The 27678-nt window shown below is 47.0% G+C and overlaps 1 protein-coding gene across 1 annotated transcript in view; it reads left to right on the forward strand.

The window, feature by feature from the left end:
- Positions 1-1608: 1608 nt before the first annotated feature.
- The window catches only part of LOC133910137 (probable WRKY transcription factor 4), a 28798-nt gene continuing 2728 nt past the window's right edge, over positions 1609-27678 (forward strand). Inside the window, exons 1-2 of the mRNA XM_062352652.1 lie at positions 1609-1894; positions 10941-11045. Of these exons, the coding sequence (XP_062208636.1) occupies positions 1734-1894; positions 10941-11045 (266 nt within the window). The 5' untranslated portion in view covers positions 1609-1733. The remainder of the gene's footprint in view (positions 1895-10940; positions 11046-27678) is intronic.

The raw sequence follows: 27678 nt of genomic DNA on the forward strand, positions 1-27678 counted from the left end.
CGAACTGATTGTATTCTTTCTCATCCTCCATATTCTCAACTCTGACAATTCTTTATTTTTCAGCAACAACTACGTGCTTCTTTTCATTCGTGGGGTCAATTATATAGAAAACTTGTGCGACATGATCAGCGAGTACCCACAGGTCATCTTTGTAGCCTACAATGCTGAGATCGAACCTAGGGTTCACTAAAAAAATTTCACCTCGTGAAGTTATTCTTCTTGTTACTAAAATAATTAAATTCTCATTCGGAATTGGTTTTGAATTCCCTTGTCTCTAGATAATTAACTTGGATAGTTTCTTCACTATGTGCGTATTTCTTTGTATCTAAGTGTTTTTTTTTCAAATTGCTATTTTTTTTAACAACGACTCATGGAATGAGTCTCAATCGAACTTAGGGTTCACTAAGATTCATAAGAGCTATGTTTTCTTTGTGTTTTTTATCGTAACTTGTTTCTCTCATGTTTTTAGTTCCATTTTTGATTTTTAAGGTGTGTTGGGTGACTAAAATAGGAGAGGACCATCTATTTTGAAAAAATTGATGATGCTCCTATTCACCCCACTCTGATCACTGTTATCAGACCTACATGATATCTATGAAAATAAACATGAATTACATGAAACAACGAGGAAAAAAATTTGAAAAATTACAGGAAAGACTGATACTCTACTCTGACCCAGGAAGTGTTTTGTTTTATCCTGAGCTATAAAAAGGTTTTAACAGTCTCATTTAACGAAACATGGGGTAGGGTGTGGCCTTTGTTTCTTAAAAAACAAGGAAAAAAATTTGCTTCTTTTCTTTCTCCAAAAAAGCAGAAAGGAGCTCTGCCAATTGATCAGGATGAGGTGGGTAATGCATTGCTTCTAGTCTAAAATTACTGTCAGAACTCATCAGGAATGAGCGGGATAGCTGAGAGGCTCACTGATCTCTATAAATCTTTGAAAAATCACATTGAACTGTCAGACAAGAATCATTTATACATCATGTTCACTCTCTGCGCATAAAGTCCTTCAGATCAGATCACAGCATTTTTGGCACTTCTCTCTGATAAACCAACCAGTTATCTTTATCAGTTCGCTGCGAATAGCAAAATGTTGTAAAAACCACACCGCAACGTGGGAGTGGCTCGGGATTGGTAGCCTCCACTGTCCTGATTAACAATGGTCACCGTTATTGTAATCCCACTTGGCAATACATCTAATCCGCTGGCACCCACTGTTTGTGTACTGTCTTCGCTGCAATTTGGCTATAGATAAACATGCACGCTCTGCACCCAGCCGGGTGCCTACGTAAGACGCTAGCCCATGGCCTCAAAGCTAATTGGAGTACATGGCAATCATAGTACTAAAAAAATCCTCCTAAAAGATTATGAAATAGAGAAAATGAACTGGCAAGAAGCCCCAAAATTAAGGAAACTATAATTCCCATCTCGAGGTCATGTATTAGGCACATGATTGATAAATTTGCTCCAGATTCATCCCCTCGAATATAATATCTGAAAACATTAAACTTATCATATGACCCAAAAACTCTTCTTGACTAGACTACAAACGAACCATAAGTATTGACCGCGCGCGTTTGTGCTGCTCGCTGTTGAGCTCGTCAAAATAAAGCCCTGGGCTAGCCGGTGGCCATGAAAGCGACATAGGTGTCTGCCAATCAACTTCCTCCAGTTCCCACACACCTGCTGCCATTTGCTGAGCAGCAAGCTAGGTAGGTAGCCAAGAAGAAAGAATGGCGTCGCCGCGCCTGAAGAGAGAGAAGTCCTTTGACTTCGAGCAGCCCAGCGGCCAAGAAGCCATGGGATCCGCCTCAGCGTCCTACAGCCCTCCCGGAGGCGTCTTTGGCCTCTCCCCGCCTGACTCCTCGCTGCCAGGCGATGGCCGGAAGAGAAGGTACGTACATATACCGATCGGCACTATCTTCTCTAGTACTCTTTGTTACGAACATCACGCCGATCTAGCTGTGTGTGTGTTGCGTTGATTGTTGCCTCCTTGCTTGCTGCTTGATATCGTTCGTTCGTTCGTCTACTTTTTTGTCTCCTTTGTATGAGCTAATTTTGATCCAGATCCTGAACTTGCCTGCTGCTTGATTTGCGTTCTCTGTCTTGCACAGTTTTAGCTGTTTCTTGTTCGTGTGTACTACACAATCTGTCAAAATGCATGCGAAGGGAACTAGAGTTATTTCTGTGCCTTGGGTCGATATGGGGGAACATTTGGCAAATTAAGAAAAAGGAATCAATAAGCATATATGGTCAGATTGTCATGATAATAGGTTCAAGATGGAGTTGGAGGACATTATACAATGTTATAACTTGGACTTAATGGTCCACTGCTAAAAATAGCGCCGGATACCGATATTTAAAAGTGAAGGTCAATAAAACTGATGCATATAATCAGATTTGTTTCTTTCTTATTTCCTCCTGTCAGACTAGTCCCAATATTCCTGAGTCGAGCTATATTTCATGGACCGGGGAGAAGTTGAAATGCATGGTATAATTGCCCAAAGTAAGTTTTTGCTACGGAAAAAATAAAACCACGAACTTTTTAGGAAATTTTATTGTAATCATCATGTGTAAGCCATTTCTGGGAATTCTTCATGTTTCCCCCCTAGAAGAAGCATGTTATCCATCACTCAGCAAAGGCCATTAATTTGCGAGACATCGGAACCAATGCAACCTTTTCTTATATATAACTTTCCCATAGTGGAGGGCTCATTTGCTCGAGAGCCCTAGATTACCACTAGAACTACTAAATTGTGTTCTTCCGCATATTTTAAGCATGCCTGTATAAAAAAGGAATACACACATAATGACCCCTTCTTTGAGATATTTCATCAGTATCCTTTACTGTTTCCTTTTCTTTAAGCAAAATTTCACAATTACTATTTTATGACTCAAGCATATGTAACACCCTGCGTTTTAGCACTTAGAAAATAGCCAAAATCCACTCGTATTTAATTTTTTTTAAATAATTGAGCTAACTTAAAATTTAGAGACTGGTACAAGAGGTACAAGAAAACCTAAGATCGTAGTCTTATAGAGTGGAATCAGAGTTGTACTTGGCTGTAAGTCATAACCTTAGTATGGACATTATTTATACTTTAGTTTTATTACAAATTATTTATTGAAAAACTCTTCCTTACCCTATCTACATCTTATTGCTCTTACGTTACCTTGTCACTCTATTGCAAAACTTGTTGGATTCCTCCCTATCCACCTCTTCTCAAAACTTGAACGTGGGGAATCCCAATAAGATTGAGCTTGCACAAGGAGTTGTGTCAAGCATGAATCCTAACCCTATTCTCTATCATAATGTAGCAACGGAAAATTTATCGTGATTGTTTGTGTTGTAGTGATGGCTCTTGTTGGTTGTTCGTTGCATATTTCTCGGTTGTGTGGTCTTATTACACATCTACCCAAATTGAATATTAACTCATCATATGCTTTCTACCCAATCCCCAAAGAATCGGATGCTGCCGGAAATGTCATAAAAAAAATCAAGCGAAGATGATCAACACCTAGAGCTTAAAACCCAAGCTACATGACTGAAAGCTGGAAGTAGCCCATCAACAAAGTCTGTAAAAATAACATCAATCAGACAATCGACAATTTCAAACCAACTAAAGGAGACGCTCGAGGCAATGAGAGCAATCCGGAGATATAGGAAGTCCATGACGAATAGGGACTGACTAAGGAACAAGAAAATCAGGACAATAAGAATGAACAGCACATGACATTGGCATCCATTGCTAGTGATATTCGCACAATGATGGCTAATCAGATCCAACTGATGCAAACTATTGCTCAAGGACTCAGTAGCATCAGTCAAGTTCTGCTTCTAGGAAATTCTAGCCAAGACCATAGAACTAAGAAAAAGAGAGAACTTAGTGCCGAAGACTTTTTTTGTTAGAGGCTATGCATAATTCAAGCCGAAAGACAGAAAGCCAACATATTATGTAGTATAAAGCACAGTATCCACCTCTAACCAAGCAAATCCAATTCCCTGCAACCAAGATAGTGGAAACCTATAGCAAGAAGGAACTCTGAAGATGTCAAACCTTAGCCAAATCTGCTACAGGTGTAGGCAGCCCGAGCAATTGATAGCAAGTTGTCCAGCAGCGACCCAGTGCAACACTCGAAGCACACAAAAGCTTTGATATATTTGCAAGGATCTAGGACATCACAAGGAATTGTCCCTAGAAGTAACCGACTCTTGCATTAGCTTACATCCTCAAAGTATCACCATCAATAACCGCAACGGCTATGGAAGATCATGTACGCCCTTGGAAAGTATACCCATAACCAGAAACCCAGGAATAAATATATATCAATCCCAATAGATACTTCAGTTAGTGCAACTCAAGTCGTTGTTTGGTTTTACCTTGGAATTGTACTTTTGTTCACCATTCAGAGAGTATCTCCTATCATAGAAAATCTGTTTGCAATCCGTGCACTTAGAATAAGTATTAGACATCTTTTGGACACTCTTATGTTCGATCTACCTTAAGTGAGGTAGAGTTTCTAGCAAACTCTATAGCCCTGTGAAAGAAATGACAAGTTATAATGTTGGAATTAAGTGATTAATTGTCAATAAGGCAATGCAACCTAGGAAATTTGGAAGTTTACTCCAGTAAGCCCATGAAAGATTGAAGAAAAATCTTGATATCAATGACCTAAAGCCCGAACTCACAGAAGTTTACGAAATTACTCCCGAAAGAATGTATCTATAGTATGGAAATGACTGTAACCGGAAGTACTCCTGGATGAACGAGTAGAATATCCTATCAGATGACAGCAAATGATCTACCTATGTAATATCATAAAGAAAGTTTTAATGGACAAATCCTACGACAAGGTTAAGCATGAGGATCAGACTACCTAGGACACCCAGGTACTCATGGCAAATGATAGACACCGTTAATGATTCAAATGTTTAAAGTATGTTTTGAAACAACATCATATTAGTGAGAGAACTGCAACAGAAAATAGAATCTCAACAGAGGACAAAATGGTAATCCATGAATGGACAAATGACTAGGGTGTCACATACTCTATGAAACATCCGTAGTCAGAACCACCCTTAAGTTGGGTAGCCCAAAATTGACTTCGAGAATATATTGTGAGAAGATTTGGGATAAATGGAACATTCAAGCATAATCATAAGCCGCAAGACGATCTTTAGTGCTCTAGCAGTGAAATACATGAGATAATTTCAAGAAATTAAGTGGAAATGGATAACTCAAGAAGTACCTTGGACAAGTGAGGAACCTAGTCTTTAAGATACATTACATCAAAGTTTTAGATGTATACCCATACAGAAGGACTAATGACTAAGATCGAAGAGAATCCTAAAGTGGTTAATTTTATCAGAAAAGCTATAAGAACACCTAAAGGAAAGAACCCCATTTTGATGTCAGAGAATAAAGGCACCTGAAGATTCCTCTCAAGTGCACATACACTTGAGGTCCGGAGAAATCGGATATTCGGATCCTACAAGGAACTTACCACATAAAGAGTTGCTATCTACGGATTACATTCTCTAGCAGAAAGATCAGTCAAGGAAGCGTTACGGTATCCCAGGAGGACAAGTCCTAGTGAAAATTACTAACCCTCAAGCGAAACTCTAAATTCAAAAAAGGTTTAGTGAGATTTTGGATATGGCAACTCGTCTAGCTAAAAAGGACAACAATTACGTTGGACAAGTATCATAAAGTTTTCACACGATGGTTAAAGTAACATTTGATCAAGGAAAATATTTGATGGAAGATAGTTTTTCTTATCCTTCTCGAACCATTCGAATCTCGGGGACGAGATTCTTTTTAAGTGAGATAGATTTATAAGACCCTGCGTTTTAGTATTTAGAAATTAGTCAAAAATCACTCTTGTTATTTTTTTTTACTTAAATAATCAAGCTAACTTAAAATTCAAGGACTAATATATGAGGCATATGTAAACCAGAGATCGGAGTCTTACAGCATATGTATATTATTAGCTCTTTTTCCAAATCTGAAACGACAATGGAACTCGATCATATGCATGTGGTCGTCAGTGCATTGTTCATGCAACTCAAAGCTTTCAGACAATTTCCACTTTTTATACTTTGACGATATATATGTATTTCCTTGGTTAAGTGTGGTTCTCATGTCAGTCATTTCTGAGATGATTTTCATTCAGTCAATTTTAAACTTTTATATATCCTGATAGATTAATTAGCACATCTCTTTAATTCCTGTCCATCCACGTCAATGCCTCTTCTTCGTTTTTTTTTAAGAAACATCAATTCCTTTTTGGTATTACGATTATCCCTTTACCCTTCCTGTGCACTGATCCCTAATAACATGTTTCTACGTAAATTAATACTCCATATCGGTTAACTTCTAATTTTGAGGATTCATTTTGTCCTTAATCGCTCGACCCAATATGAACTTACCACATCTTTCTGGGAAGCGTAGCCGATCATAGCGTGTATACCCTACAGTCCAAATGTATTATTGCCATCCTTTTGAGAGCTTGTTATTAGCTTCATGAGCACATCCACGAGACACTAGCATATATACTGATTAATTGTTTGTAGCTAACAAATAGAGCTAGCAGGCATTTGAGGCTTCTGAGCTTCTATGACCTGGGTTCTCTTGTAATTGGTATCATTTCGGTCCAGCATTCATAAGAGACTTGATATGGTGATGATGTAACTCAGAATGGAACATCATATCTACAAACGTTGACACAGTTAATTAGTGTTGGAGGTCGCCATCAAATGCCCCCCGACACCCTTGGCTCGGCTAGTCTAAGTCTGAAGGCCTCTAGGCTCAGAGCCCGGAGTGCCCCCTCTCAAAGACCGTTACCGACCTTGGGTCTAGGAGACAGTTACCGACCTGGCAGCCGGACCGTTATGACCTATGGAACCCCTTTGGAGACCCTCGAGCTCCAAGTCGCCACGAAGATCTAAGCCTTCGGAGCCTACGGACCTCCGGAGGCTGCTGACCATGGATCCTTGGGGGAGCGAACGGCCCCTCTGTAGGGCCAACGGGAAGGGGGTCCCACTGGCTACCAACTACCTGCCCACCAACTACCTACGTGTAACACCCATGTTTTCAACTTTTGCAATTTCTTAAAATTTTCTAGAACTTAATTAGGGTTTGAATAAAATAGAATAGGATAAAACCTATTTTCTAAAAATAAATCCAATTTTACATAGGTTATATTTGCTTGAATGCATTCATACTGGAAATAGGCATGTAGGTTTTTTTTTTGGTTTTTTTGGCTTTTATTTAGCATTGTTTGCTCTAGAATAGCAATAGAAAAGGAAAATAGAAGTAGAATAGAAAAGGATTATAAATATAAAAGGAAAAACACAAAACCTAAACCTAACCTGGACCAACTCCCTCTCCCTCCCTCCCCCCTCTCTCTCCGGCCCAACTCGCCGGCCGACCTAGCCTGCCTTGTCTTTCCTCCCCTCCTCCCTTTCCCTTGTTGCCTAGGCCACGCCCGAGCCAGCCCACTCTCCCGCCCAGCTCGCCTCTGCGCTAGCCCGCTCAGCCGCCTGCCAAACGCGCCTCAGCCGTTTCCACTTTCTCCCCCGCATCCATGCCCTTCATCTCCGAGTCGGCCGCCGCCACCCCCACCGTGTTCGAGATGAACTCCCATCGCTACCCTAGAGTCCTAGCGTGCCCCGAAGCTTCTTGACCCGCCTATATAGGTCCCCGCCCCCTACCTGATCTCATCTCGTCCCAAAATCGTTGAAACCCAAGCCAACTCATCGAGTTCCGAGCTCCACTGCCCTCGGTCTAGCACGCTGCCGATCCGCTCCAGTGCCACTTTTCCCCGCACGAGCCATCCCTGAGCTCCGCCTTCGACCGCCAAAGCTCATCCTGACGTCGCCTTGGTTCCCGACAACCGGAGACCCTTCCTCGTCGAGCTCCCGAGTCCTTCACTGACCCATTCATCGTTGACCCCCTTCCAAGCCTCGCCAACTGTGGTAAGCCCTCAATTGAGCTCCCTGTGTCCTTCTCTCTGTGACACACGCTCGCCATCGTGTCTCGTGGCCGGCGAAGAGGTTCCAACAAATCTCCGGCATGTGCGTCTCCGTGTCTCGCTCAGTCGTCGCCGTCACGATCCCCTCCAGCCGCCCAACCTCCCTCAGTCGTTTGTTTAAGATCATGTGGCTATGATTAGATCAAGCAGATACCCCTTTGCTGGTTAGTAAGAAGTCACCACATGTCGCCCTTAATCCCAGTCAGCAGCTTTGCCTCATCAGCATGCCATGTGTCAACCACCTCAGCACCACATCAGCAATAGCACTGACGTGTTAGCCCAGTTAGCGCTTGCGTAGTTAAATAGGATTTCTGGTATCAAAATAATTCTGATAATCCTAATAATTAATGTAGTTTTTGTAGAAAAGATCATGTTTAGTAAAAAGTCTTATAACTTTTTTGTATTAACTCCTTTTTCAACGATTTTTGTGTCGTTAGATTTGTTTTTCAGACTTCTATCTTTCTAGATAGATTTTGTTGTGTTGTTCTTTTATTTTGTGCTTTGTTCTTAGTGAGTTTTGCTGGTAATTGTACGATTAGACGTCAACGCCCCGGATCAGTTTGAGGAACGTCAAGACCAGGAGCTAGAGTTCACTGAGCAGTAGCAAGAAGAAGTTGAGTGTCCTTGATTATCTTGAACATATATTTTTAAATATTTTGTTTTACAAAATTGCATGCAATATCTACCAACTTGATGGGTAGTCACCTATGTTAGGGTTTACCTAGTTCTTCCTTTACATTTCTTGAATCATAAGAGGTGGTTAACATGAGTCTGTTGGGTAGAATTGATTAGCCATGCTATCGGGATATTGGGTAGTGTCATATACATGATTACTGGATATATGCAATCATCATGGTGAATTTGATATAGTAACATGGAACCCTAAGACTTGGGCAAAGAATGGTAGGATGATGATGGTAAGTGCGGTAGGCTTGTGGATACGTTCCAAGCAGGTAGGTTTTCTATGGTTAGGATGATCGTAACATCTGCTTTCTTTCTTTGGTTAGGATGGCGTAACATCTAATTTCTTTCTTTTCCCCTCCCAGCGGCACACCATTGACATGTGTTAAGTGTCTTGCAAATACGGTTACATGGATATCATGACTCATGGCTAAATATTGAACAACCTCTGCAGAGTATAAAAATTATTATAATAGTCGTGCTCGTGGTTACAGGAGACTTGATCCTCACATAATTAGTTGGTCATAGTAATGGTTTGGCTATAGGTTGGTGATATTGGTGATGGTTGGATGGTTATGGTTTGCAAGGTGATCAGCTTTGGGTGATGCCTAGTTGTTGGGTTATTATGTTACATTCACTTAATAACTGCTTAATACTTTTGAATTATATTATTATTATTTTACTCGAATTTATTCAAATATACCATATGTTAGCCTATTCTTGTTGTAAACCTATATATCAATATTTTTCCACACTTGCTGAGTACTCTATGTACTCATTCTTGCTATCTATCGCAATACATATGCTGCTCAATGAAGAACTTTTAAGACGATAACCTGGTGTAATAGGAGCGTGTTTTCCGGTTGGCGCCTGTGGAGTTACTTGGTCGTCAATGCTTTCGTTCTTTTGTTGTCGTTTAGTTCAGTCGTTAGGTTAATAGAGTTGTTTAGGTGAAGTTTTTTTTAAGAGTTAAACGGTTGTAAGTTAAAGTATTGCTATTGTTATTTCACATGTGATGTCCTTATATGTGTTAAACTTCCTACATACATATAAGCCATATTTGGTTTTGTCTATTAAAACTGGGTGTGACAGGGCATTTAATGCTGGAGTAGTTGGAGGCTGACCCTACAGACGGGACGAGACCGACACTGTAGCTGATGACCGGCCAAGCACTGTGGCCACTTGCCTATCACAGTTAGGTGATATCATTATAGTAGTTGAAAATTGACCTAGGCTTAGATAATATTTTACCAGACTAGCCATAGGGCCCGGTTGTATAGTGACGATGTATCTCTATCAACCTTGTGTAGAGGTATATTTATACACTTACACCCTAAATGATAATATAAATGCGAATCTATGGCCACCGCGCCAAGGAGGAGAGGGATTTTTCATCACTCTAAACCTTCTCTTCCTCTTCACTTTTTCTTCAAACTTGAGCCACTCTAGTAGGTTAGTTATTGTCGCATTCTATTCATGGAAGATTTTTTCTTCCACCAATAATTAGCATACGCACATTAACTGCTCGTAAGTACTATACCTTCATGTCATTCCTAATTCTGATCGTTGGGCATACACAGAAGTGTTTTAGCTTAATTTGTGCATGTTTACTAGATTTGACATCAAAGTTACTTCTGATTAAATGTGTTCACATAGTAGAGATCGTATCGATGATTGAACTGACAACTAAAAATAGTGGATCTAGGTAATAAATTTATCAGGATATATATTGACAATGCGTGAACAATGTGCAACTTCATATCTATATGCATTCTCAAGTCTCAACGGCTATGGAGTGGTTCAGACATGTAGTGTTAAGTGTTAACACAATAGTATGGGCTACTATGGAACATAATTTTTTTTTATATGGGTGCTCGAATTAAAAGATGTGATTAGTTATAACACCTACAAAATATCCACTCTACGATTTATTTATTTTTTGCGGAAAATAGGCGTGAAATCTAACATCGTAGAAATCTTCCATCGAGTCTTAAATGTGAACTCTCTATCAACATTCCCATATATACTGTCTATATATCGTCATCTAAACACACGGATATTTTATTTTTCTGCCTACTTAGCCCTTTATATGTGTTAATTTTCATTTCTATTTTGCTGCTCATGCTCCGATACCTCCTATAAATATGCCAATGAATTTACAAGCTTAATATAAATTTGCCATGCTTATCCAACTTTACCTGAATACTTCTTGAATATTGTTGCAGGAAGGATAGACCGTCATGGGTCAAACATACATTAACACCTCATTTTGATGGTCACTTATGGCGAAAGTATGGCCAAAAGAACATTAAGGACGCTGAGTACCCTAGGTAATTTACTTGTCAATTGTTGTTCAATTTGAGACCCCAAGGTACTGTTTTTTCTGTTCATTGGAGAAATTTTAAATATCCTATTGTAGTCAAATTGCTCCATTCACCACGTTTGTTCATATATTTTTATCCTTAAATCAATATCTATTATCAAAAGTCTTAAACATATACATATGAACACATCAAATTAACACACACGCATATATATATACAAAATCTATATATGATTCATCACAAATTAAATTTTAGGAGTTATAAATGATAATTAAGAGTCGTTTGTGTTATACGAGAACAAGCTCAAATGCATGGCCTAACTTCCCCAAAAGATTAACAGTTAAGCATCTAACGATTTACTAGAAGTTTGCAAAAACAACACATTTTAGGATATAACATTCTACATAAATCGATCATATAAACATCTGATTTAGGTCTCAATCTATCTTTGAACCAGATAAGATACAAAGGAGTATAGTTGTATTGCCTGCCTTACTTGAATATTATTTGTAACATCCATCTCTTATGTATGGCATGTGCCGTAAATGAGGACATGACGTACGTAATAAGCACATATGCGCCATCATTAATATACCAATAGTTTTGCGATTAAAATTAGAGGGGAAAATTAGAGGGTAGCGGATTTTCATATCACTAAATATAAGTTGTCATAGAATGTGAACAGCCAAATGTTGTTGGGGTCACCATCAAGGATTTCTGATGCCCCTAGCTCTACCAGCCTAGATCCATGAGCCACTAGGCTCAGGATCCTTTCAGAGTCGACAGGCTTCGAAGTCAATTTGGATCCTCAGCTCTAGAGCCTGCGGATCCACAGAGGCCACAAACCCTAGAGCCTTTGGGGGAGCCATCGGTCCTTCAGAAAGATCAACCAGAGGGAGACCCATCAGCTGCCCTCTGCATGCCATGAGATGACCTACATTTAATACCGGTCTATTCGGCGACTGACCTAACACCCTAGGCAGAGCAGCACCGCAATAGACAACCAGCTGCGGCCACTCAACTAGTGCCACTTGCTACCACTGTAATGTCACGGTCAGATGATGTCATCAGGGTAGATTCAGATTTACCTAGGCCTGAGCCATGTATTACCTGGTTGGCCCTAAGTCCCAGTTGTCTAGTAACAACTCGTATCTCTGCCCCTGTAGAAGTATGCATGGACACTTACCCTCTGTAAGGCACTATAAATACAGACCGAGGGCACACGGTGGACAAAGAGAGTTTAATTCATTGAAACACACCTTCGTATTCCTTTTCTCTCCACTTCTCCTCCAAGCTTAAGTCACTCCTATGAGTTGTCTCTCGCCGCACTTTTGTTTACGGAAGACATATTTTCTTCAACCAATAGTTGGTGCCGTCCATAGGGACAGAATACGTGTTGAAGCACTAGGAGAGGTAGGATGCCACTAAAGAAGAAGACCACCACGGCGTTGGCCCAAGCGGCTGGCACTGCTGCCACGCTTGTGCGGAGGTCCACACGGCAACCGCGACCAAACACACGCTACACCGACATCAGCCCTCCAACCGGGCGGAATGAGGACCCCATGACCACCGCCGATCTAGCCATGACCCATGGAGTGATTGATGCTAGGAGGCCCACCATTTCGGAGGCTGTTCCATAGCAGCGCAGTGAGGACCTCACCTTCCCCTAAGGGGTCGCGGTTGAGGCCACAGCTGTACATGCCGGCATGGCCAACCAGCAGCACACATAGCAGCCCTTCAGGCTCAGCTAGAGGAACAGTAGGCAGCCCTACGGGCCGCACAGCAACATGCAGACCTGACCGTTGGTGCTTCTATGACGGCCAACACTATGCTGGCACAGGCTTTGGAGGTTAGCGAGGGCTTCAACATCGCGACTCATTGTCCCCATGCACCGCCAATGGTCAATCTACAGGTAGCCGAGCCTCAGAACAGTCAGCGCGAGCTTCGCTCATAGACCTCAGCCCTCCCCTTTAGGAGGACCTGCAAGTCGTGTCCTTCCCGGAGGGGTTCCAGACCCCAAAACTGCCTAAATCTAAAGGTGATTTGAACTCGGTTGAGTTCATTTGCACATACACCCTCGCCATCGAGGCCAGTGGAGGCGAATACGCCACCATGGCCAAGTGCTTCCCTCTCTCTTTGGAGGGGGTAGCCCTTCGGTGGTTTTGGACGCTGGAGTCTGGGACCATTTATGCTTGGGCCCAGCTATGAGACTCCTACTGCAATAAATTCTAGGGCACCTTAGTCAAGCCGGTGACCTCTGAGAGCATGTTTGTCGTTGGGCAACAGCCAAGAGAAACCCTCCAGGAGTACTTTCAGTGGATTGCCCAAACCAAGTTTCGAATAAAAGACATTTCGGAGTCATCGGTCATCGACGCTACTACCTAGGATTTAGCCTCCAGGCACCTCTTCGATCGACTGCATCGATGCCCAGTACGCTCGATGAGCGCCCTCATATGCAAGTTCGAGGAGTATGCACGTGCGGAGGAGGAGTGGCACTGTCGAGGGGTCATATATGTTACCATGACCCCCTACATCGAGTCTAAAAAGCCAACCTCGCAAGCAGGGTCCTCACATGCCCCATCACCTCTGTCGACAAAACGGAGCTCTAAGGATGCCGAGGGCTCCAAATCGCATCGACCTCGGCAAGGACAGCGGTGCGGCATCCACAACATCGACAATACGTGAGGGGCTCTGAACCCACCTCGTCCTGGGGCACAACAGAGGACACTCAGGATCCTTCCTTGGATGGCAGCGTGCCCCGAGCTGGCAGCCGAAAGAAGGATACTGGTGCACTTTGCATGAACTGGGCGTGCCCACAATATCGAAGATTGCTAGACCCTCATGATGTTCTGAGAGGAATACCTCGAGAGACAGGTGGCACACACAGCATGAGATAGAACCGGTGATGGGTAACCCAAAGGACGTAGGCCAGCAACAGCACGCCAAGTGTATCACCTGGCCCTACAGAACCCTCCTCAGCTAGCTCTACCGCCTCTGCCTCCACCACAAATGGTGCAGCATGTCGACAAAGGGGACCATGCCATGTGGGACCATGCCAGGCAGGTGGTCCTTGCCATCATAAGAGGAGGAGCCTCCGACAACTCCTCGAAGCGGTAACGACAAGACTACACGCCTGGGGTCCACCATGTCAGCGCAACCAGCATCTATCACCAAGTCCCTGGATAAGTTGAAACCCCTGTGACCTTCACCTATGATAATACGGTAGGGGTGAACTTCCCTCACACTAACGCTCTAGTCATTACGGTCAACATCATCGAAGTCAAAGTATGGAGGGTGCTGGTCGATGAGGAAGTTCCATAGATATTCTCTTCATACATGCCTTCGACCAGCTCCGCATTTCGTGGAGCCGGCTCACTCTATCTCGAAGACCCATTCAGGGGTTCAATGGGCCCCCTTGATGCCTTGGGCCGGATAGAGCTTCCAGTCACCTTTGGTGAAGCTTCCGCCATACGAAGCGAGATGGTCACCTTCGATGTTGTGGGCGTACCCTACGCATACAATGTCATCCTAGGTCAGGGAACCCTGAACAAATTTGGAGTGATCTCACATCACAATTACCTCTGCATAAGATGTCTGGACCCCAGGGGCTGATGTCCGTCCATAGTGATCAAAACCTGGCTAGGCGCATCGAGTACGGGCACCCTACCTCACTCAACAGCCACCATGTAAATAGTGTAGCTGAAGGACCCCTCAAAGACCCCCTCTTCGGCGTGCCTCGAGCATCGTTGTCCTTCGAAGCCACAACTGGAGAGAGACATTAAGCACGTCCCGTTAGGTATGGGAAATCCCAACTGGGCTTTTCAACCCAAGGTGGATCTCACTCCAGAGCAGGAAGCCCAGCTCACTACCGTCTTGAGGGCCAATTTTGACGTTTTCACATGGTCTCCACATAACCTCTCCGGAGTCAACTGCCACATCATCGAGCATGCCCTTCAAGTCAACCCACAGGCCCGGCCTATACGCCAGGGGCTCCGCAAGCTATCCACCGAGCGAGCGGAGGCCGTGAAGGAGGAAGTCTAGAAACTGTTGGAAGTCAGTGTCATCCAGAAGGTCATCCACTCGGAGTGGCTATCTGTAAGACCCGCGTTGCCGGGATCTCCTGTGCCTCCTGTATCAGTCCCTGGATTACGTAGCTGATACGCACAGTACAACAGTTGTAGTATCACAGTCAAACTTCGTACAATACATTAACGTACAGTGTACTTTAAGTTACAACCCATATTGTCTTTTACAAACATGGCCTAGCGGCCTTCATGAAAAGCACAGCGGAAAAGGATCCAAGCCACAAGCAGTGAGGGTGCGAACACGACACTTAGACTACTCTTCGTCTCCGGCTTCGCCCCCGGCAAAGTCGGCATTATCTTCTTCATCTGAATGACAACAAGAGTGAGTACAAAAGGTACTCAGCAAGCCCTATACTACTTTCAAGGGTTTGATAGATGCATAATGAAGTATTTCAAGGATAAGGCTTTACGGAATAGTTTTAGCGTAAAGCAATTTATGCAGGTATTCAGTTGTATCATCAATGATTAACTTTAAAACCGTTTTAATAGTTCAAAACCAGTAACAAGTTTTATCTGGGAGTTTTCGGTCCTGGGAGGGGCTATACCTCACTCCGCAGTCCCTTTTATCACAACTGGTGTACCTCTAGTACCACACAGCTTCTGGCGGATCGAGCCAGGAACATTAACATACGGACATCTAGTCCACCCACTCACTCATCAAGACACACGCACCCTGAGTCTAGTCAACGCGATTGCTGCTTTCGCATGTCCATAACCGTGGACACGGCTATTCGAATAGTTTTACACTCTGCAGAGGTTGTACAACTTTACCCACGCGATATGCTCAGCCTCCCACTGTTGCATGCAGGGGAGCGAATCATACCGAGACTCTCCATAACACCTTTCCTGCCGGGCTTTTCCACGAGACACGCCCAAGTACCAGAGCTGCATGCTTCCGAAGGCCAGCATCCCTTTTTAAGCCTTGGCCGGTACTAGAAACCTCCAAGCACGCGGGACAGGATAGTACTTGCCTGCTCGTTGCTCTCAGCCTCCTGGTATGATGTCCGACCCAGTCCAGTGAAAGGAAAGTCAAGTCCTGCCCATACAGGACGCATGGTTGTACGTAGTGGCTAGGCTAGACGGGCCGCAATGACTCGGTCCTTAAGCGGCCGGGGTGGGCATCTCCCAGCACGAGTATTCCCACAATACCACATGCCCCCAAGAGCATCCCTTCCCACAGAGGACTACTCTACCTGCCCCCGCCAAAACAGTTTTCACTAATTTTTACACACCACCCACCATATCCCACAGACCGACAAGGATCTCATATCCATCACGAAATTCATATCCATCAAGGATTCATGGTATATGACTTGTCATTGGATAATGATAATTTATCATCCCCGAGGAGATGCAGTTTTAAAAGCAACGCCTGTGAGGAGACGTATTCAATCCTAAGCATGCTAGATATCAAGACGTCTTCCATCGTTAATATAAATAACAATAGGTAATCCTAGGGTGATATGTATTCTAGGTAAAGTTAGTTATGGCATGACAAGTGTTGATAGGATTAACTACTACAACAATTGCAAAAGCGTAATACATAGCACATGCAGTAGTATTCCCAGTTTTAGTTGAGCATGTAGATTATCGGAAAACATAGGTTCAATATGATCAAGGAAAATAGGACTTGCCTTCTCCGGAGTTCTCCTCTTGATTTTGGTCAAAGTCAGGATCCTCCTCAGCCCGAATAATCCCAGCACAGATCTCGCAAAACAAATGTCCTTGTTCCTGCTCTTGCTCCTCTGTAATTCACAATTACGATCAATACGGCTAATCTAAAGAAGAATCGATTAACACCAATTGAAAAGCCAAACAAGCCCTAATAGACAACACAAGTTGGCCAATGAGTAGATCTTGATTTTTAAGGAATTTCGGCGAAAGAAACGCCGAAATCGGAGCCAGAACGGAGAAGTTACGGCTCCTGGAAGATTTAATTTAGGAAATTATGAAAAGACACTATTCACCGGTGGGGCCCACTGAACAGTGAAAGGGCCCATATGAACAGGGACCAGGTGGGTTATGGGCCCACTTGGGCTTTAGGTGGGCCGGGTCCGGGCCTAAATGGGCCAGGCTGGGCTTGGGTCTACAGTAGTGGGCTACACAGTGCAGCCCACACAGTATTCGGGCTGGCTGCTGAATGGGCTACAGGAGCTGGGCCGGCATGCTGAGGCCTGGCCCACTGGCGGTTGGCTGCTTGGGCCGAGCTAGCGGTGCACGGGCCGAGACGGCCGTTGGGCCGAGCCGAGGCCGGTCTGGCCAAGCCAGGCCACGGCCCGTTGTCGGTTCGGCGTGCGCGCGGGCGCGCGGGCGCGCTTACACGAGCGAACGGCGGAGAGGGAGGAATTCGGCCGGCGGTGAGCAATCTTGCGGCGGTGCGCACCAGAGAGCTCGCCGAAAAAGTGTTTCGGCCCAAGCTTCACGACGACGAAGGCACGCCGGCCAACCTTGAGAACTGGCGGACTCGGCAGGGGGCACCTCGACGGCAGCCGGTGGCAGAAACGATGCCAGTTCGTCGCCGGAGGGGGAACAAGGAGCGGAGAGAAATGGGCAGCACCTCCCCTACACGGGGAGGCGTTCTTCCTGCAAGAAAACGGGGCTCACGGTCCCGAAGAACTCGGCACGATGGCCGGTGAACACATACACGACACAGGCACGTGCCGGCGGCGACCAGACGCGGTGGCCGAACCACAAACGCATCGGCGTACAGCTAACAGCCAATTTGGCGCATGGGGTGGCCTACTTAGCTAGCCTAGGGATTCTAGGGAGGCTAGGGGGGCTCACCAATGAGGTCGGACGGCGGCAAGCGGCGTCTGTGGTCGGCGGTGGGGACGACGAATGACGGCGGCTCGGGCTTCGCGCGAAGGTAGCTCCCGTCGAGCTTTTCGGGCCAACGGACGGTGGCACGTGGGCAGCGTCGGCTTAAGGTCCTCCTCGGCAGCTCGTCGGTGGTGGCGTATGGTCGACGGCGAGCAATGGTGAGGCGAGAAACGGGGCGGCGGTGGCGGAAGTGGTGAAATGGGTAAGGAGGGAGTGCCGGCCTGCTATTTATAGCTGGGAGGGGAGGCGGCACTAAGACGAGGGCGACGGACACGCGAGCGGGCGCGGATGTCCACCGCGGGTCGACGGAGGCGAGGTGGAGCGCAGCGAGGCGTGCGACGCAGCGGCGGTGGCCTGTGGCCGGCCGACGCGCGGCAGGCTACCGCAAGCACGCGTACTGCGGCACCAGGGCAGGGGCTGGGGCATGGGCGAAGAGAAGGGAGAGGCATGGGCTCGGGGCGGAGCTGTCCCGCGAAGAGCGGCAGCCGGCGACGTGGCCTGCAGCGCTGGCGGGGTGAGAAGGGAGGGGGGAAGAGGGAAGAAGGGTGTGGCGCGGGTGGATGGGTGACACGCGGCATCGGTGGACGGCCCGGAGCGAACGCACGCGCGGGCGCGCCTGGCGCGCTGGCGTGCGGCCGAGTGGGCCGGGAAGGCGATGGCGGCCCACGCGGGGAAGTAAGCGGCCGAACGGGCTGGCAGTTGGGCCGGATAAAAAGAGAGGGGAAAAAAAAGGAAACCGGCCCACCGAGAATTTGGAGGAGAAAAAGAAAGAGAGAAAAAGAGAAGGAGAATCAAACATATCTTTGGAATAATTTAATTTGGAAATTTGAATTTGGAACTTGACCTTGGATTAAGATCAACTTCAACTATTTATTTGGAGTTGATTTAATCTGGATCTCTGAGCTTGGAGATAATTTGATTTAAACTGATCAGAGTCTAAGAGTAGGTTTGAATTGAGAGACATTCAATTCAAACCTGCACACAAAGAATCAGAAAAAAATCCAACAATGCATGACAGTCAACCTAATGCAGTGATCATACTAAAATTTGCACTGGTAAACTTTGGAACAACTAGTCAACTCCATACCTCCAACATGTGTGAAGGTGTATGTACTGGCATACATACACATCCCTGTACATGTACTAGCTTACTTAGTTATCCTCAAAAAGTTTTAATTTGGAGCTAATTCTGTAATTATACAATATGCTAAACACAGAGTGTTACACTATCAAACCCCATCGTGGTCAAGAAACCTAACAGAAAATGGCGCATGTGCATCGACTTCATGGCGCTAAACAAAGCTTGCCCTCGAGACCCATACCCGCTCACTCGCATAGACCAGCTAGTGGACTCCACAGCCGGCTGTGAGTTATTGAGTTTCCTGGATGCGTACTCGGGATACCACCAAGTGTGGATGGCCATGGAAAACGAGGGCAAGACTAGCTTCATTTACCCCTTTGGGGTATATTGCTACATTCGAATGCCCTTTGGCCTCCGGAATGCCAGAGCCACCTTTTCCCGCCTAGTGCGCAAAATCCTAGAGCACCAGCTAGGCCGCAATGTGGTACCCTACATTGATGACATAGTCGTAAAAAATAAGCTCAAAATCAACCACGTTGCTGACCTTCAAGAGACCTCCAATAGCCTCCGAGCCACCGGCGTGCATCTCAACCAGGAGAAGTGTGTATTCGGCGCCAAAGCTGGAAGATTGATGTGATACCTTGTCTCAAAGCGAGGCACCAAGGCCAACCCTGGCAAAATCCATGTCATCACGGAGATGGCACCACCCACCAACTCGAAAGGGGTTCCAGCGCCTTGCCAGTTGCCTCGCAGTCCTCAATCGATTTTTCTCCAAGTTCGCTGAGCACAACCTTCCTTTCTTCAAAACACTGACGGGCTCCAAGCCATTCAAATGGACGATAGAGTGCTAGAACGCCTTCGAGGCCCTTTAGGCCGACCTCTCTAACCTCAAGAAACTTGTAATACCCCTTCTCGACAATGGGCTCGTCTTGTACTTATTCGCCTCTGCCTCCACCATAAGTGTCGTACTCGTGTGCAAAGATGAGAAGGAAGACCGCTCTATTTAGAGGGTGGTTTACTACATTTTGAAGGCTCTAGCAGAGGCCAAGACACGTTATACGAAGCTAGAAAAGGTGACATACGCCATTCTAACAGCCTCCCGTAACCTCCGACACTACTTCCTCACCCACGACATCACCGTGCCAATCTCATAGCCACTGGGCGACATGTTCCTTAACCGGGAGGTGACGGGATGCATAGGCAAGTGGGCTATGGAACTAGCACCTTTTGCGGTAAAATTTGTGGCTTGTACGACCATCAATTAGCTAACCTAGCGGATTTCATCCCCGAGTGGACTCCCCCATCTGTAGGGCCCTCGGAGACTCCGCCCCAAGATGTATGAACAATATAAATAGACAGAGTGTACGGGGTCAATGGCGTGGGGGCTGGGGCAGTCTTGATCTCCCCGACTAGCCAGCGAGCAGCATTTGCTACCCGCCTAGAGTTCAAGACAACCAACAACATTGCTGAATACGAAGCCATCATCCTGAGGCTCTGCAAGGCTCGAGCCTTAGGAGCCGCCAGACTCGTCTTCAAAACTACTCCTAGGATGTTGCTGAGCATGTTGACAAGAGCTTCCAGACTCGGCATCCAGACCTGTTGAACTACATGGAAACCATCCGTAGAGCCGAAGGGTCCTTTTTTGAGGCATCTCAATGCGAAGCATACCGTGTGCGGACAACCACGAGGTAGATGCTTTGGATAAGGCCTCTACCGGAAGTGGGGTCCTCCCCTCAGGGTCCTTCTTCAAGGTCCTCCACAAGTCGGTGGCCCGTACCAATGATGATGTTGCCACCACCATCCTGCTTATTGGACTCCTGGACTAGAGGGCCTCCATCCTTTCTTTTCTAAACGGATCAGAGGAGCATGACGACCATGTCAAGCTCCGCCGTATTCAACAGCGCATCAGGGGCTACCTCTTGATCAACGGAGCTCTTTACAAGGTAGGAATATGCATCCCCTAGTCTGTTGTGTTACCAAGGAGCATGGACCCCATCTTCTAAGGGAGATTCACTAGGGGTTCTGTGTCAGCGACCTTGCGCCCTATGCCCTGACAGGCAAGGCACTCCGCCAGGGGCTATACTGGCCCACAATCATGACCGATACAGAGGAACTCATCCGTACCTACCAAGGATGCTAGTGGATGGGGCACCGAAGCCACCAGCCTCTAACTCTGTTGCAGCCAATCACTCCCATCTGGACCCTGGCACGTTGAGGATAGCTCAAAGGTTCTCTTCCAAACGTTTTACTAAGCATTTTTAGTCAACTTAGCATTATAGAACGTCTGAGAAGTACTTGATCGGACCACTCCCACGTACCAAGGGGAATCTCCAGTATGTGGTTGTGGCCTAGGAGTACTTCTCCAAATGGATCAAGATCGAGCCCATCACAGCGATTAAACCCAAGAACATCCAAAAAAATTCTAGAAAAATATCATTTGTCGCTTCGGCATCCCATGACAGCTCACCATTGACAATGGGACGCAGTTTAACTCTGGCCCATTCTGAGATTTCTACATCGAGCTCGGCATCAAGATGTGCTTCATCGTAGTTTATCACCCACAGTCGAACGGGGCAGTTTAGTGTGCCAACGGCAACATCCTCTCAGGATTAAACCGGTGCCTCGTTGGCCTCGCTAAGGACCTATGGGTCGAAGAGCTCCCAAAAGTGTTGTTGTCTCTCCGCACCACGGTTACCCATCCATCAGATTTACCCCCTTTGGCCTGCTGTTCAGCGATGAAGCCATGACTTCGACAGAAGCCAAGGGATGGACACTTTCGGTCCAGTTACTGGAGACCATCGAAGAAAGAGAAGTATCCCTTGACCTCATAGAGGGCATGAGGTTCTTGGTTATCTGATACCTCGACCTTATACATTGTTGAAACCAAGGCTTGTTACAATCATAAGGTCGCTCCGCTGACCTTCAAGCCTAGAGACCTAGTCCTTCGACGAGCGCTGGCTCCTGGAGAACTTCAGAATAAATGGGAAGGCCTTTACCTCATCCTCGAATCCAACAAGCCAGGCTCCTATCGCTTGGCGAAGACAGAGGGGGCCCCCTCGAGCACACCTGGAACCCGCAGTCACTCCATATATATTACGTGTAAACGTCCCGCCACTATTGCTGTCTTCGTGGACCAAGGATGCGTATGGTGTTCTACCCAAAGCCTCACAAACGTTTCAATTAGGAGACAAAGCTATGAGAGAGAGAGAGAGAGATGATCTAAAGGAGTGTACATATGCAGGTCACCCCTCCGAACTCATTAAACCAACGATCCAAAGGAAGTGTACATATGCAGGTCACCCCTCCGAACTCATGATTGTTTAGGAAACTGAAAAAAAACTAACAGACTACAAGGTCCTAATGGTGTCACAGGCGCTTTAGACACGGCACCCCACCTCAGACCTTGATGCAATAGTCAACCCCGTCAGAGGACAAAGAAGAACTGGCGGATGCCTCCTTTGTCTTCTCCTCTTCCACCTCCTCCTCATTGATCACCTTCTCCAGGAGATCTCAGACAACCTCCTCTTCATCATCAGAGATGTCGATAACCTTAACTGAAGCAACCGCTCGGGCCTAAGATTGAGATGGAGCGGCGGGAGTCGGTCCCCTGTGCAATGACGGAAGCATGATGGTTGTCAGCTTGGGACCACCCGCCCCGGGAGGCAACACGACCAGCGGGACCAGCGTCAGTGTTGATGGCGGATCAACATGGCCACTTGCACCCAAGGTGGGAGGAAATGCCATGGGAAATACAAGCTGAGTTGCAAAAATAAATCTTGTCTTACTCAGAGGCAAGAGAGTCGCAAGGCAAGGCACTGCTTATAAAGCATGTTCGCGACAACTCCCATTCCAACTTGGGAGCACGCGGCCACCCAATGCCCTGGTTTCTCGTGCACACATCGTGTCATAGTTATTGCTTGAATTAATTTTGGCATGTGCAGGGGCAGTAGGCATAAGACCCTAGGAGTCAGACGAGAGCAGGTTCCTGTGGTGTAATCTCACCCTGTTACATGGTCCCTTGAATATGGGGTCCATAGTAAGTTGGCCCACATATCAGCGACCACATCGCGATGACGATAGAATAAACAAATCTTACAGGAGTCAGATGCACTGCCATTATTTTGTGTCATCATGCACTTACACCGAAAAAAGAGGAGAACATCTCACCACTACACAAAATATCGGACATGATGGTCCCAACTCGGAAGAATCGACAACGAAGAACCAATGTCCCCACAAAGGGGCTCTGGATGGCCCTGCCTCCGATGACCATCACCACCCCTCGACAGCGACATCGGCTCCAACTCTGTACAGCCGTCAACCCCCACTTTGGCCACCACCTCTGGGCTCCAGAAAGCCCTGCTTCCATTGAGCCTCATCGCGGCCTCCGTCGAGGGGGGGCCCATCTGTGAAAGGTACGCCCCACCACTGCCCTCTTCAAAGTTCAGCACTGTTGTTTACTTTCAACCCTTACATGACGTACTAGGGCCGTTAGTTTGGCATGTGCTAAAGAATAACAATCCAACCTAGTCATATCTTATGCTGCAATAGGCAATTTGCTAGCAACAACTCTTCAAAGTTCATAACTGTTGTTTACTTCCGACCCTTACATGACGTACTAGAGCCCTTAGTGTGGCATGCACTAAAGAATAGCAGTCCAACCTAGTCATATCTTATGCTGCAAATTGCTATTCCCTAGCAACGATAAACATCAAAACGTAAGTTATATCTACAAGTTCAGCATTGCTATTTACTTTCGTTCTTTACATGGCATACTAAAGGCTGTAGTTTCACATGTGCTAAAAATAGCCGTCTCACTACTAATAGTAAAGACCAAACTTAAGTTACGTATCTGCTTAATAGTGCTACATATAACCCTTCACCACCTTAAAGGCTTGAGCTTTGGTCGCATCGAGGTCTACCATCTGCACCTCGAAGGATTCAGCCTCGGTCATGTCAAGGTCTACCCTCTGCACCATGAAGGCATCAACCTTGATCGCATCGAGGTCTTTCCTCCACACCTCGAAGGCATCAACCTCGGCATCGTTGAGGTCTACCCTCCGCACCTCGAGGGCTTTAGCCTCGATCGCGTTGAGGTACACACCATCAGCACCTTGAAGGCGTTATCCTCAGTCACAATCACCAGAGTGAGGCTTTATCACTCTAAGTCGCATGTAAGACACATTAAAGTACCTCTAGCCGCACCCTCCGGCTGCTAGCAACCACAGTATGCGAGGGGGCGGGAAAGGGGAACTTCCGGAGCATAGGTGCGACAAAAACAAATGGTGAAAAGTGAAGTCAACGCATCATAATCTTATTGATATATGATACAGGCAAAAAAATGCACTTGGAAATATGCCTTACAAGTTACAATAAATCTAGTCCTAAAAGACAAGCTAAGCCGCCACGCCTTCCAAAAGTGTCGGGGTTTACGGAGGATAGACTCCGCTTGCTGAAGCCACCACCCATGCAGTCTGATCAACGTGCGGGGTGGCATCACGCAAACCCTTGACGTGAAAGCCTTCGACAAAAGACAGAGTCCCCTTGAGCGTGAGAAGAGGCACCGACCTAGGAGGAATCCACCTAGGAGGGATATGAATCGAAGGTCGAGAAGTCCAACTCCACCGACGGTGATGAATCCTCTGCAGCCTCCACATCCCCCGTCTTTATCTAGGTCATGACATCCTCAAGGACTTTTGATGGCACCTTTTCATTAGGGTTCTGAGGGAGAGCAAAATACCGAGAGTAGCGTGGGCCCGTGCCCTCAAAATCCCTTTTTTCACCACCCGGTTACGCCTACGGAACCTGGGCCAATCTCCAATGCAGGGTCCTCTGGCTCATCCTTGACCAAAATGTCGGTGGCCACCTCCGAGTCCACGCACCCTTGGGAATCACAAGGAAGGACAAAGCGCTCCCACCGCAGGGAAGGTAGGCAGGCTTGGAGCATCAGGACGTCCTGGGACCCCTCCAGAAGTGGCTGCCCGAGCACTCAAGAAGGTTCATATTGCTTTGGGTCGCCAAACCTGTACATACAAATCCTGCTCAGGAGTCAGCCATGTGACATGCGTATATCCCCAGCACATCACCTAAATAAATAGACAAGCATACAGGAGAAATAGCTCTGCAAAGGAGTGGTAAACAAAGTCAAGATACACACAACAGGAATGATGGGCTAACACATTGGGTCGTCGGCCCCTGCAAAAGAAGATAAACAAGAAAGACAACAAACGATGAAACCTACTCAGAGCTACACCTCCGGTCGTGAATCCTAAAGAGTGTTGCCCGCGTGCGGAGACTGCTCTTGCAGAGCAATTTCTAGGAAAAGAGGCATCCTAGATGAGCAAGTGTCCTTCGGTAGCTGCGGTGCGCGTAGGGATGTCTCTGGACTTGAAGCCCGACCACCCTTTCCTCAGGTGGTGGACTTCACGTGATCTACCATAAAACGTAGAGTGGCGGATCGGCTATGTTTCACCCAAACCCCCCGGTGGAAACCGTTCAAGGCAGCAAGGATCTCCTTCGATGGCGTCTCTAACCGGATATCCTCGACCATAAAGCCTAGGGACGGCTATGACAGCACTTCAAGATGACTGAAGCATCGAGGCCACATGGACGCTAGAGTCCGCAAAGGCCTCGGTTGCGCTGGTCGTCACCCCCGCGGCAAACTAGAGCCAGCAGGGCATCTGGGACAGAACCTTTGGTCCAGAGGGCACTGGCGGACCCTTGGCCCTTAGGCCACCCAGGGCCTCCTCGATGGTGTGGGCTGCTTCCATTGTGCGCCCGACCAGCCCTTGGCGCTCCATGCATAGTGCCTCCACTGTTGCACGGGCTTCTGCTAGCTCTTGTTGAACCGCAGCTGTCACAATCCAGAGCTCCTAGGCATCACCTTCCGTAGCCACGCGTCCCATAATAGCCTCGGTGATGGACGCCTCCGTAGCCCAGCATGCTTCGGCGGGCTCCTAAGCGTTGGCCTCCGCGCACTCCCGATGCTCTATCTCTCCCTTCAGAAGGCCCTCCACACGTTCCTAGGATGATGTCTCTTCTTGTAGACAACCCTCCGCAGACTTCGCTCGCTTCACCACCTCATGGGCCACTACAAGGGCCCGATGCTGTGAGTAGCCTATCGCCTTCGCTAGGAGCAGCCACCTTAGCTACCTTAGCTACCTCCGAAGGAGTCACCAGGCTCTCAGGGGTAGCTAGAACCTCCGGGTCAGAGGCCAAGGACAGGTTCACTCCAACAACCCCTAAAAACAGGAGACACGCCAAAGTCAGGATCCCTAGGCATAGGCACGATGGAGTAAAAGGTGGAAAAACAACATCTCACCCGTGCCAACTGGCGTGACGGTAGAAGGGCATGTGACGTCCTCGTCGTCGAAGGGGCCAGCAATATCCCACACCACGTAGATGTCAAGGGAGGCCTCATGATCCCCTCCACATTGGCTAGGCCTGATCGGGTCCAAAGGGGCAGGACCCGTCCCTTGATCGCCTCCTTCGGATCGGGTCTTGTCTGTAGCCCCGTCGCCTGCAGCCCTGATGTTTTCGGCGAGCCTCTGGCGCTTTCTTTCATTTGACTCCGCCTCAGAGGATTCGACTGCAAAGGTGGCATACGAGGTTGTGGGGGCAGGCGAGGTTCGAGTTCAGAGCGAGGGCACACGAATTACGGTGGCCAAGGCTCCAGGCACCCGCACCCTCGCTTCCTAGGAACCCAAGGCTCCATTTGATCCGGACATGCCGGTGCCGCCAAACCCATGTGGGAACAGATGCAGTTGTGCCACTCCTAACTTCCAACCAGCTCCAAACGTTGGTCCCGCTCCGCGATGGAGGGCTGGCCCAAGAACTTCTCCACGATCTTGGCTACTTGGTCCAGCGTGAGGCAACTCTCTACAACAAAAAGGCATTTCACATCTGTTGTCTCAATGCTATACAATGGAGAGGACTCACCTGAACTGACAAGGGCCTAGAGTACTCATTCGGCTCGTCCTCCTCACCTTGCTCAAAGGTGTGGTCTCAGTCCACCCGAAGGGGCTGGACACGTTGCATCGCGAACTCCTCCACAAGATCATGCATTTTCATCCTCCGAGCCACCATCTGGAGGAGTGCCACCCTCAAAACAAATTGCGCCTCGGAGGTATCCACCACCGGGTTATGGATGCAAAGGATGTTCCGATTGGTGGAGCAAAGGGGGGACCCGATGCCTACGTCATAATAGAACCACCCCTTCAACCACCCGGTTTACCACCGGTCATTGATAGGCTTCGCCATGAAAGCATCCTAGTACTCTTGCCAGAGGTAGAAGTTCACGCTGCCAAAGCTGACTCTGTCCAAGTCTTTGGCTGGTAGCTTGCTTCATGGATAGCGACGAAGCTCTACTCGTCCCTCACAGCCCTTCGCCCGCTTGGCCATTCGAAGATGGCCAGGCAGGCGATAGCATTGGTGGAAAGTTGGGGGAGCTCCACATAAAAATAGCAGAGCACCCTTTCAAAGACCACGATCTCATGGCCCTATGGTGCCGAGGTCGCCTCGCCCTCAAGATGCGAGTGACAGATCTGGAGGGGATTTCCCCTCCTCGACTATTTGATCGAGCTCAGCCTCGATGACAGACAACTCCCCCAGCGCACGTGTTTACAGGGGGTACTTCTTGCTGGCACGGTGGGAG

The sequence above is a fragment of the Phragmites australis genome, chromosome 2, assembly GCF_958298935.1.
Source record: "Phragmites australis chromosome 2, lpPhrAust1.1, whole genome shotgun sequence".
NCBI lineage: Eukaryota > Viridiplantae > Streptophyta > Magnoliopsida > Poales > Poaceae > Phragmites > Phragmites australis.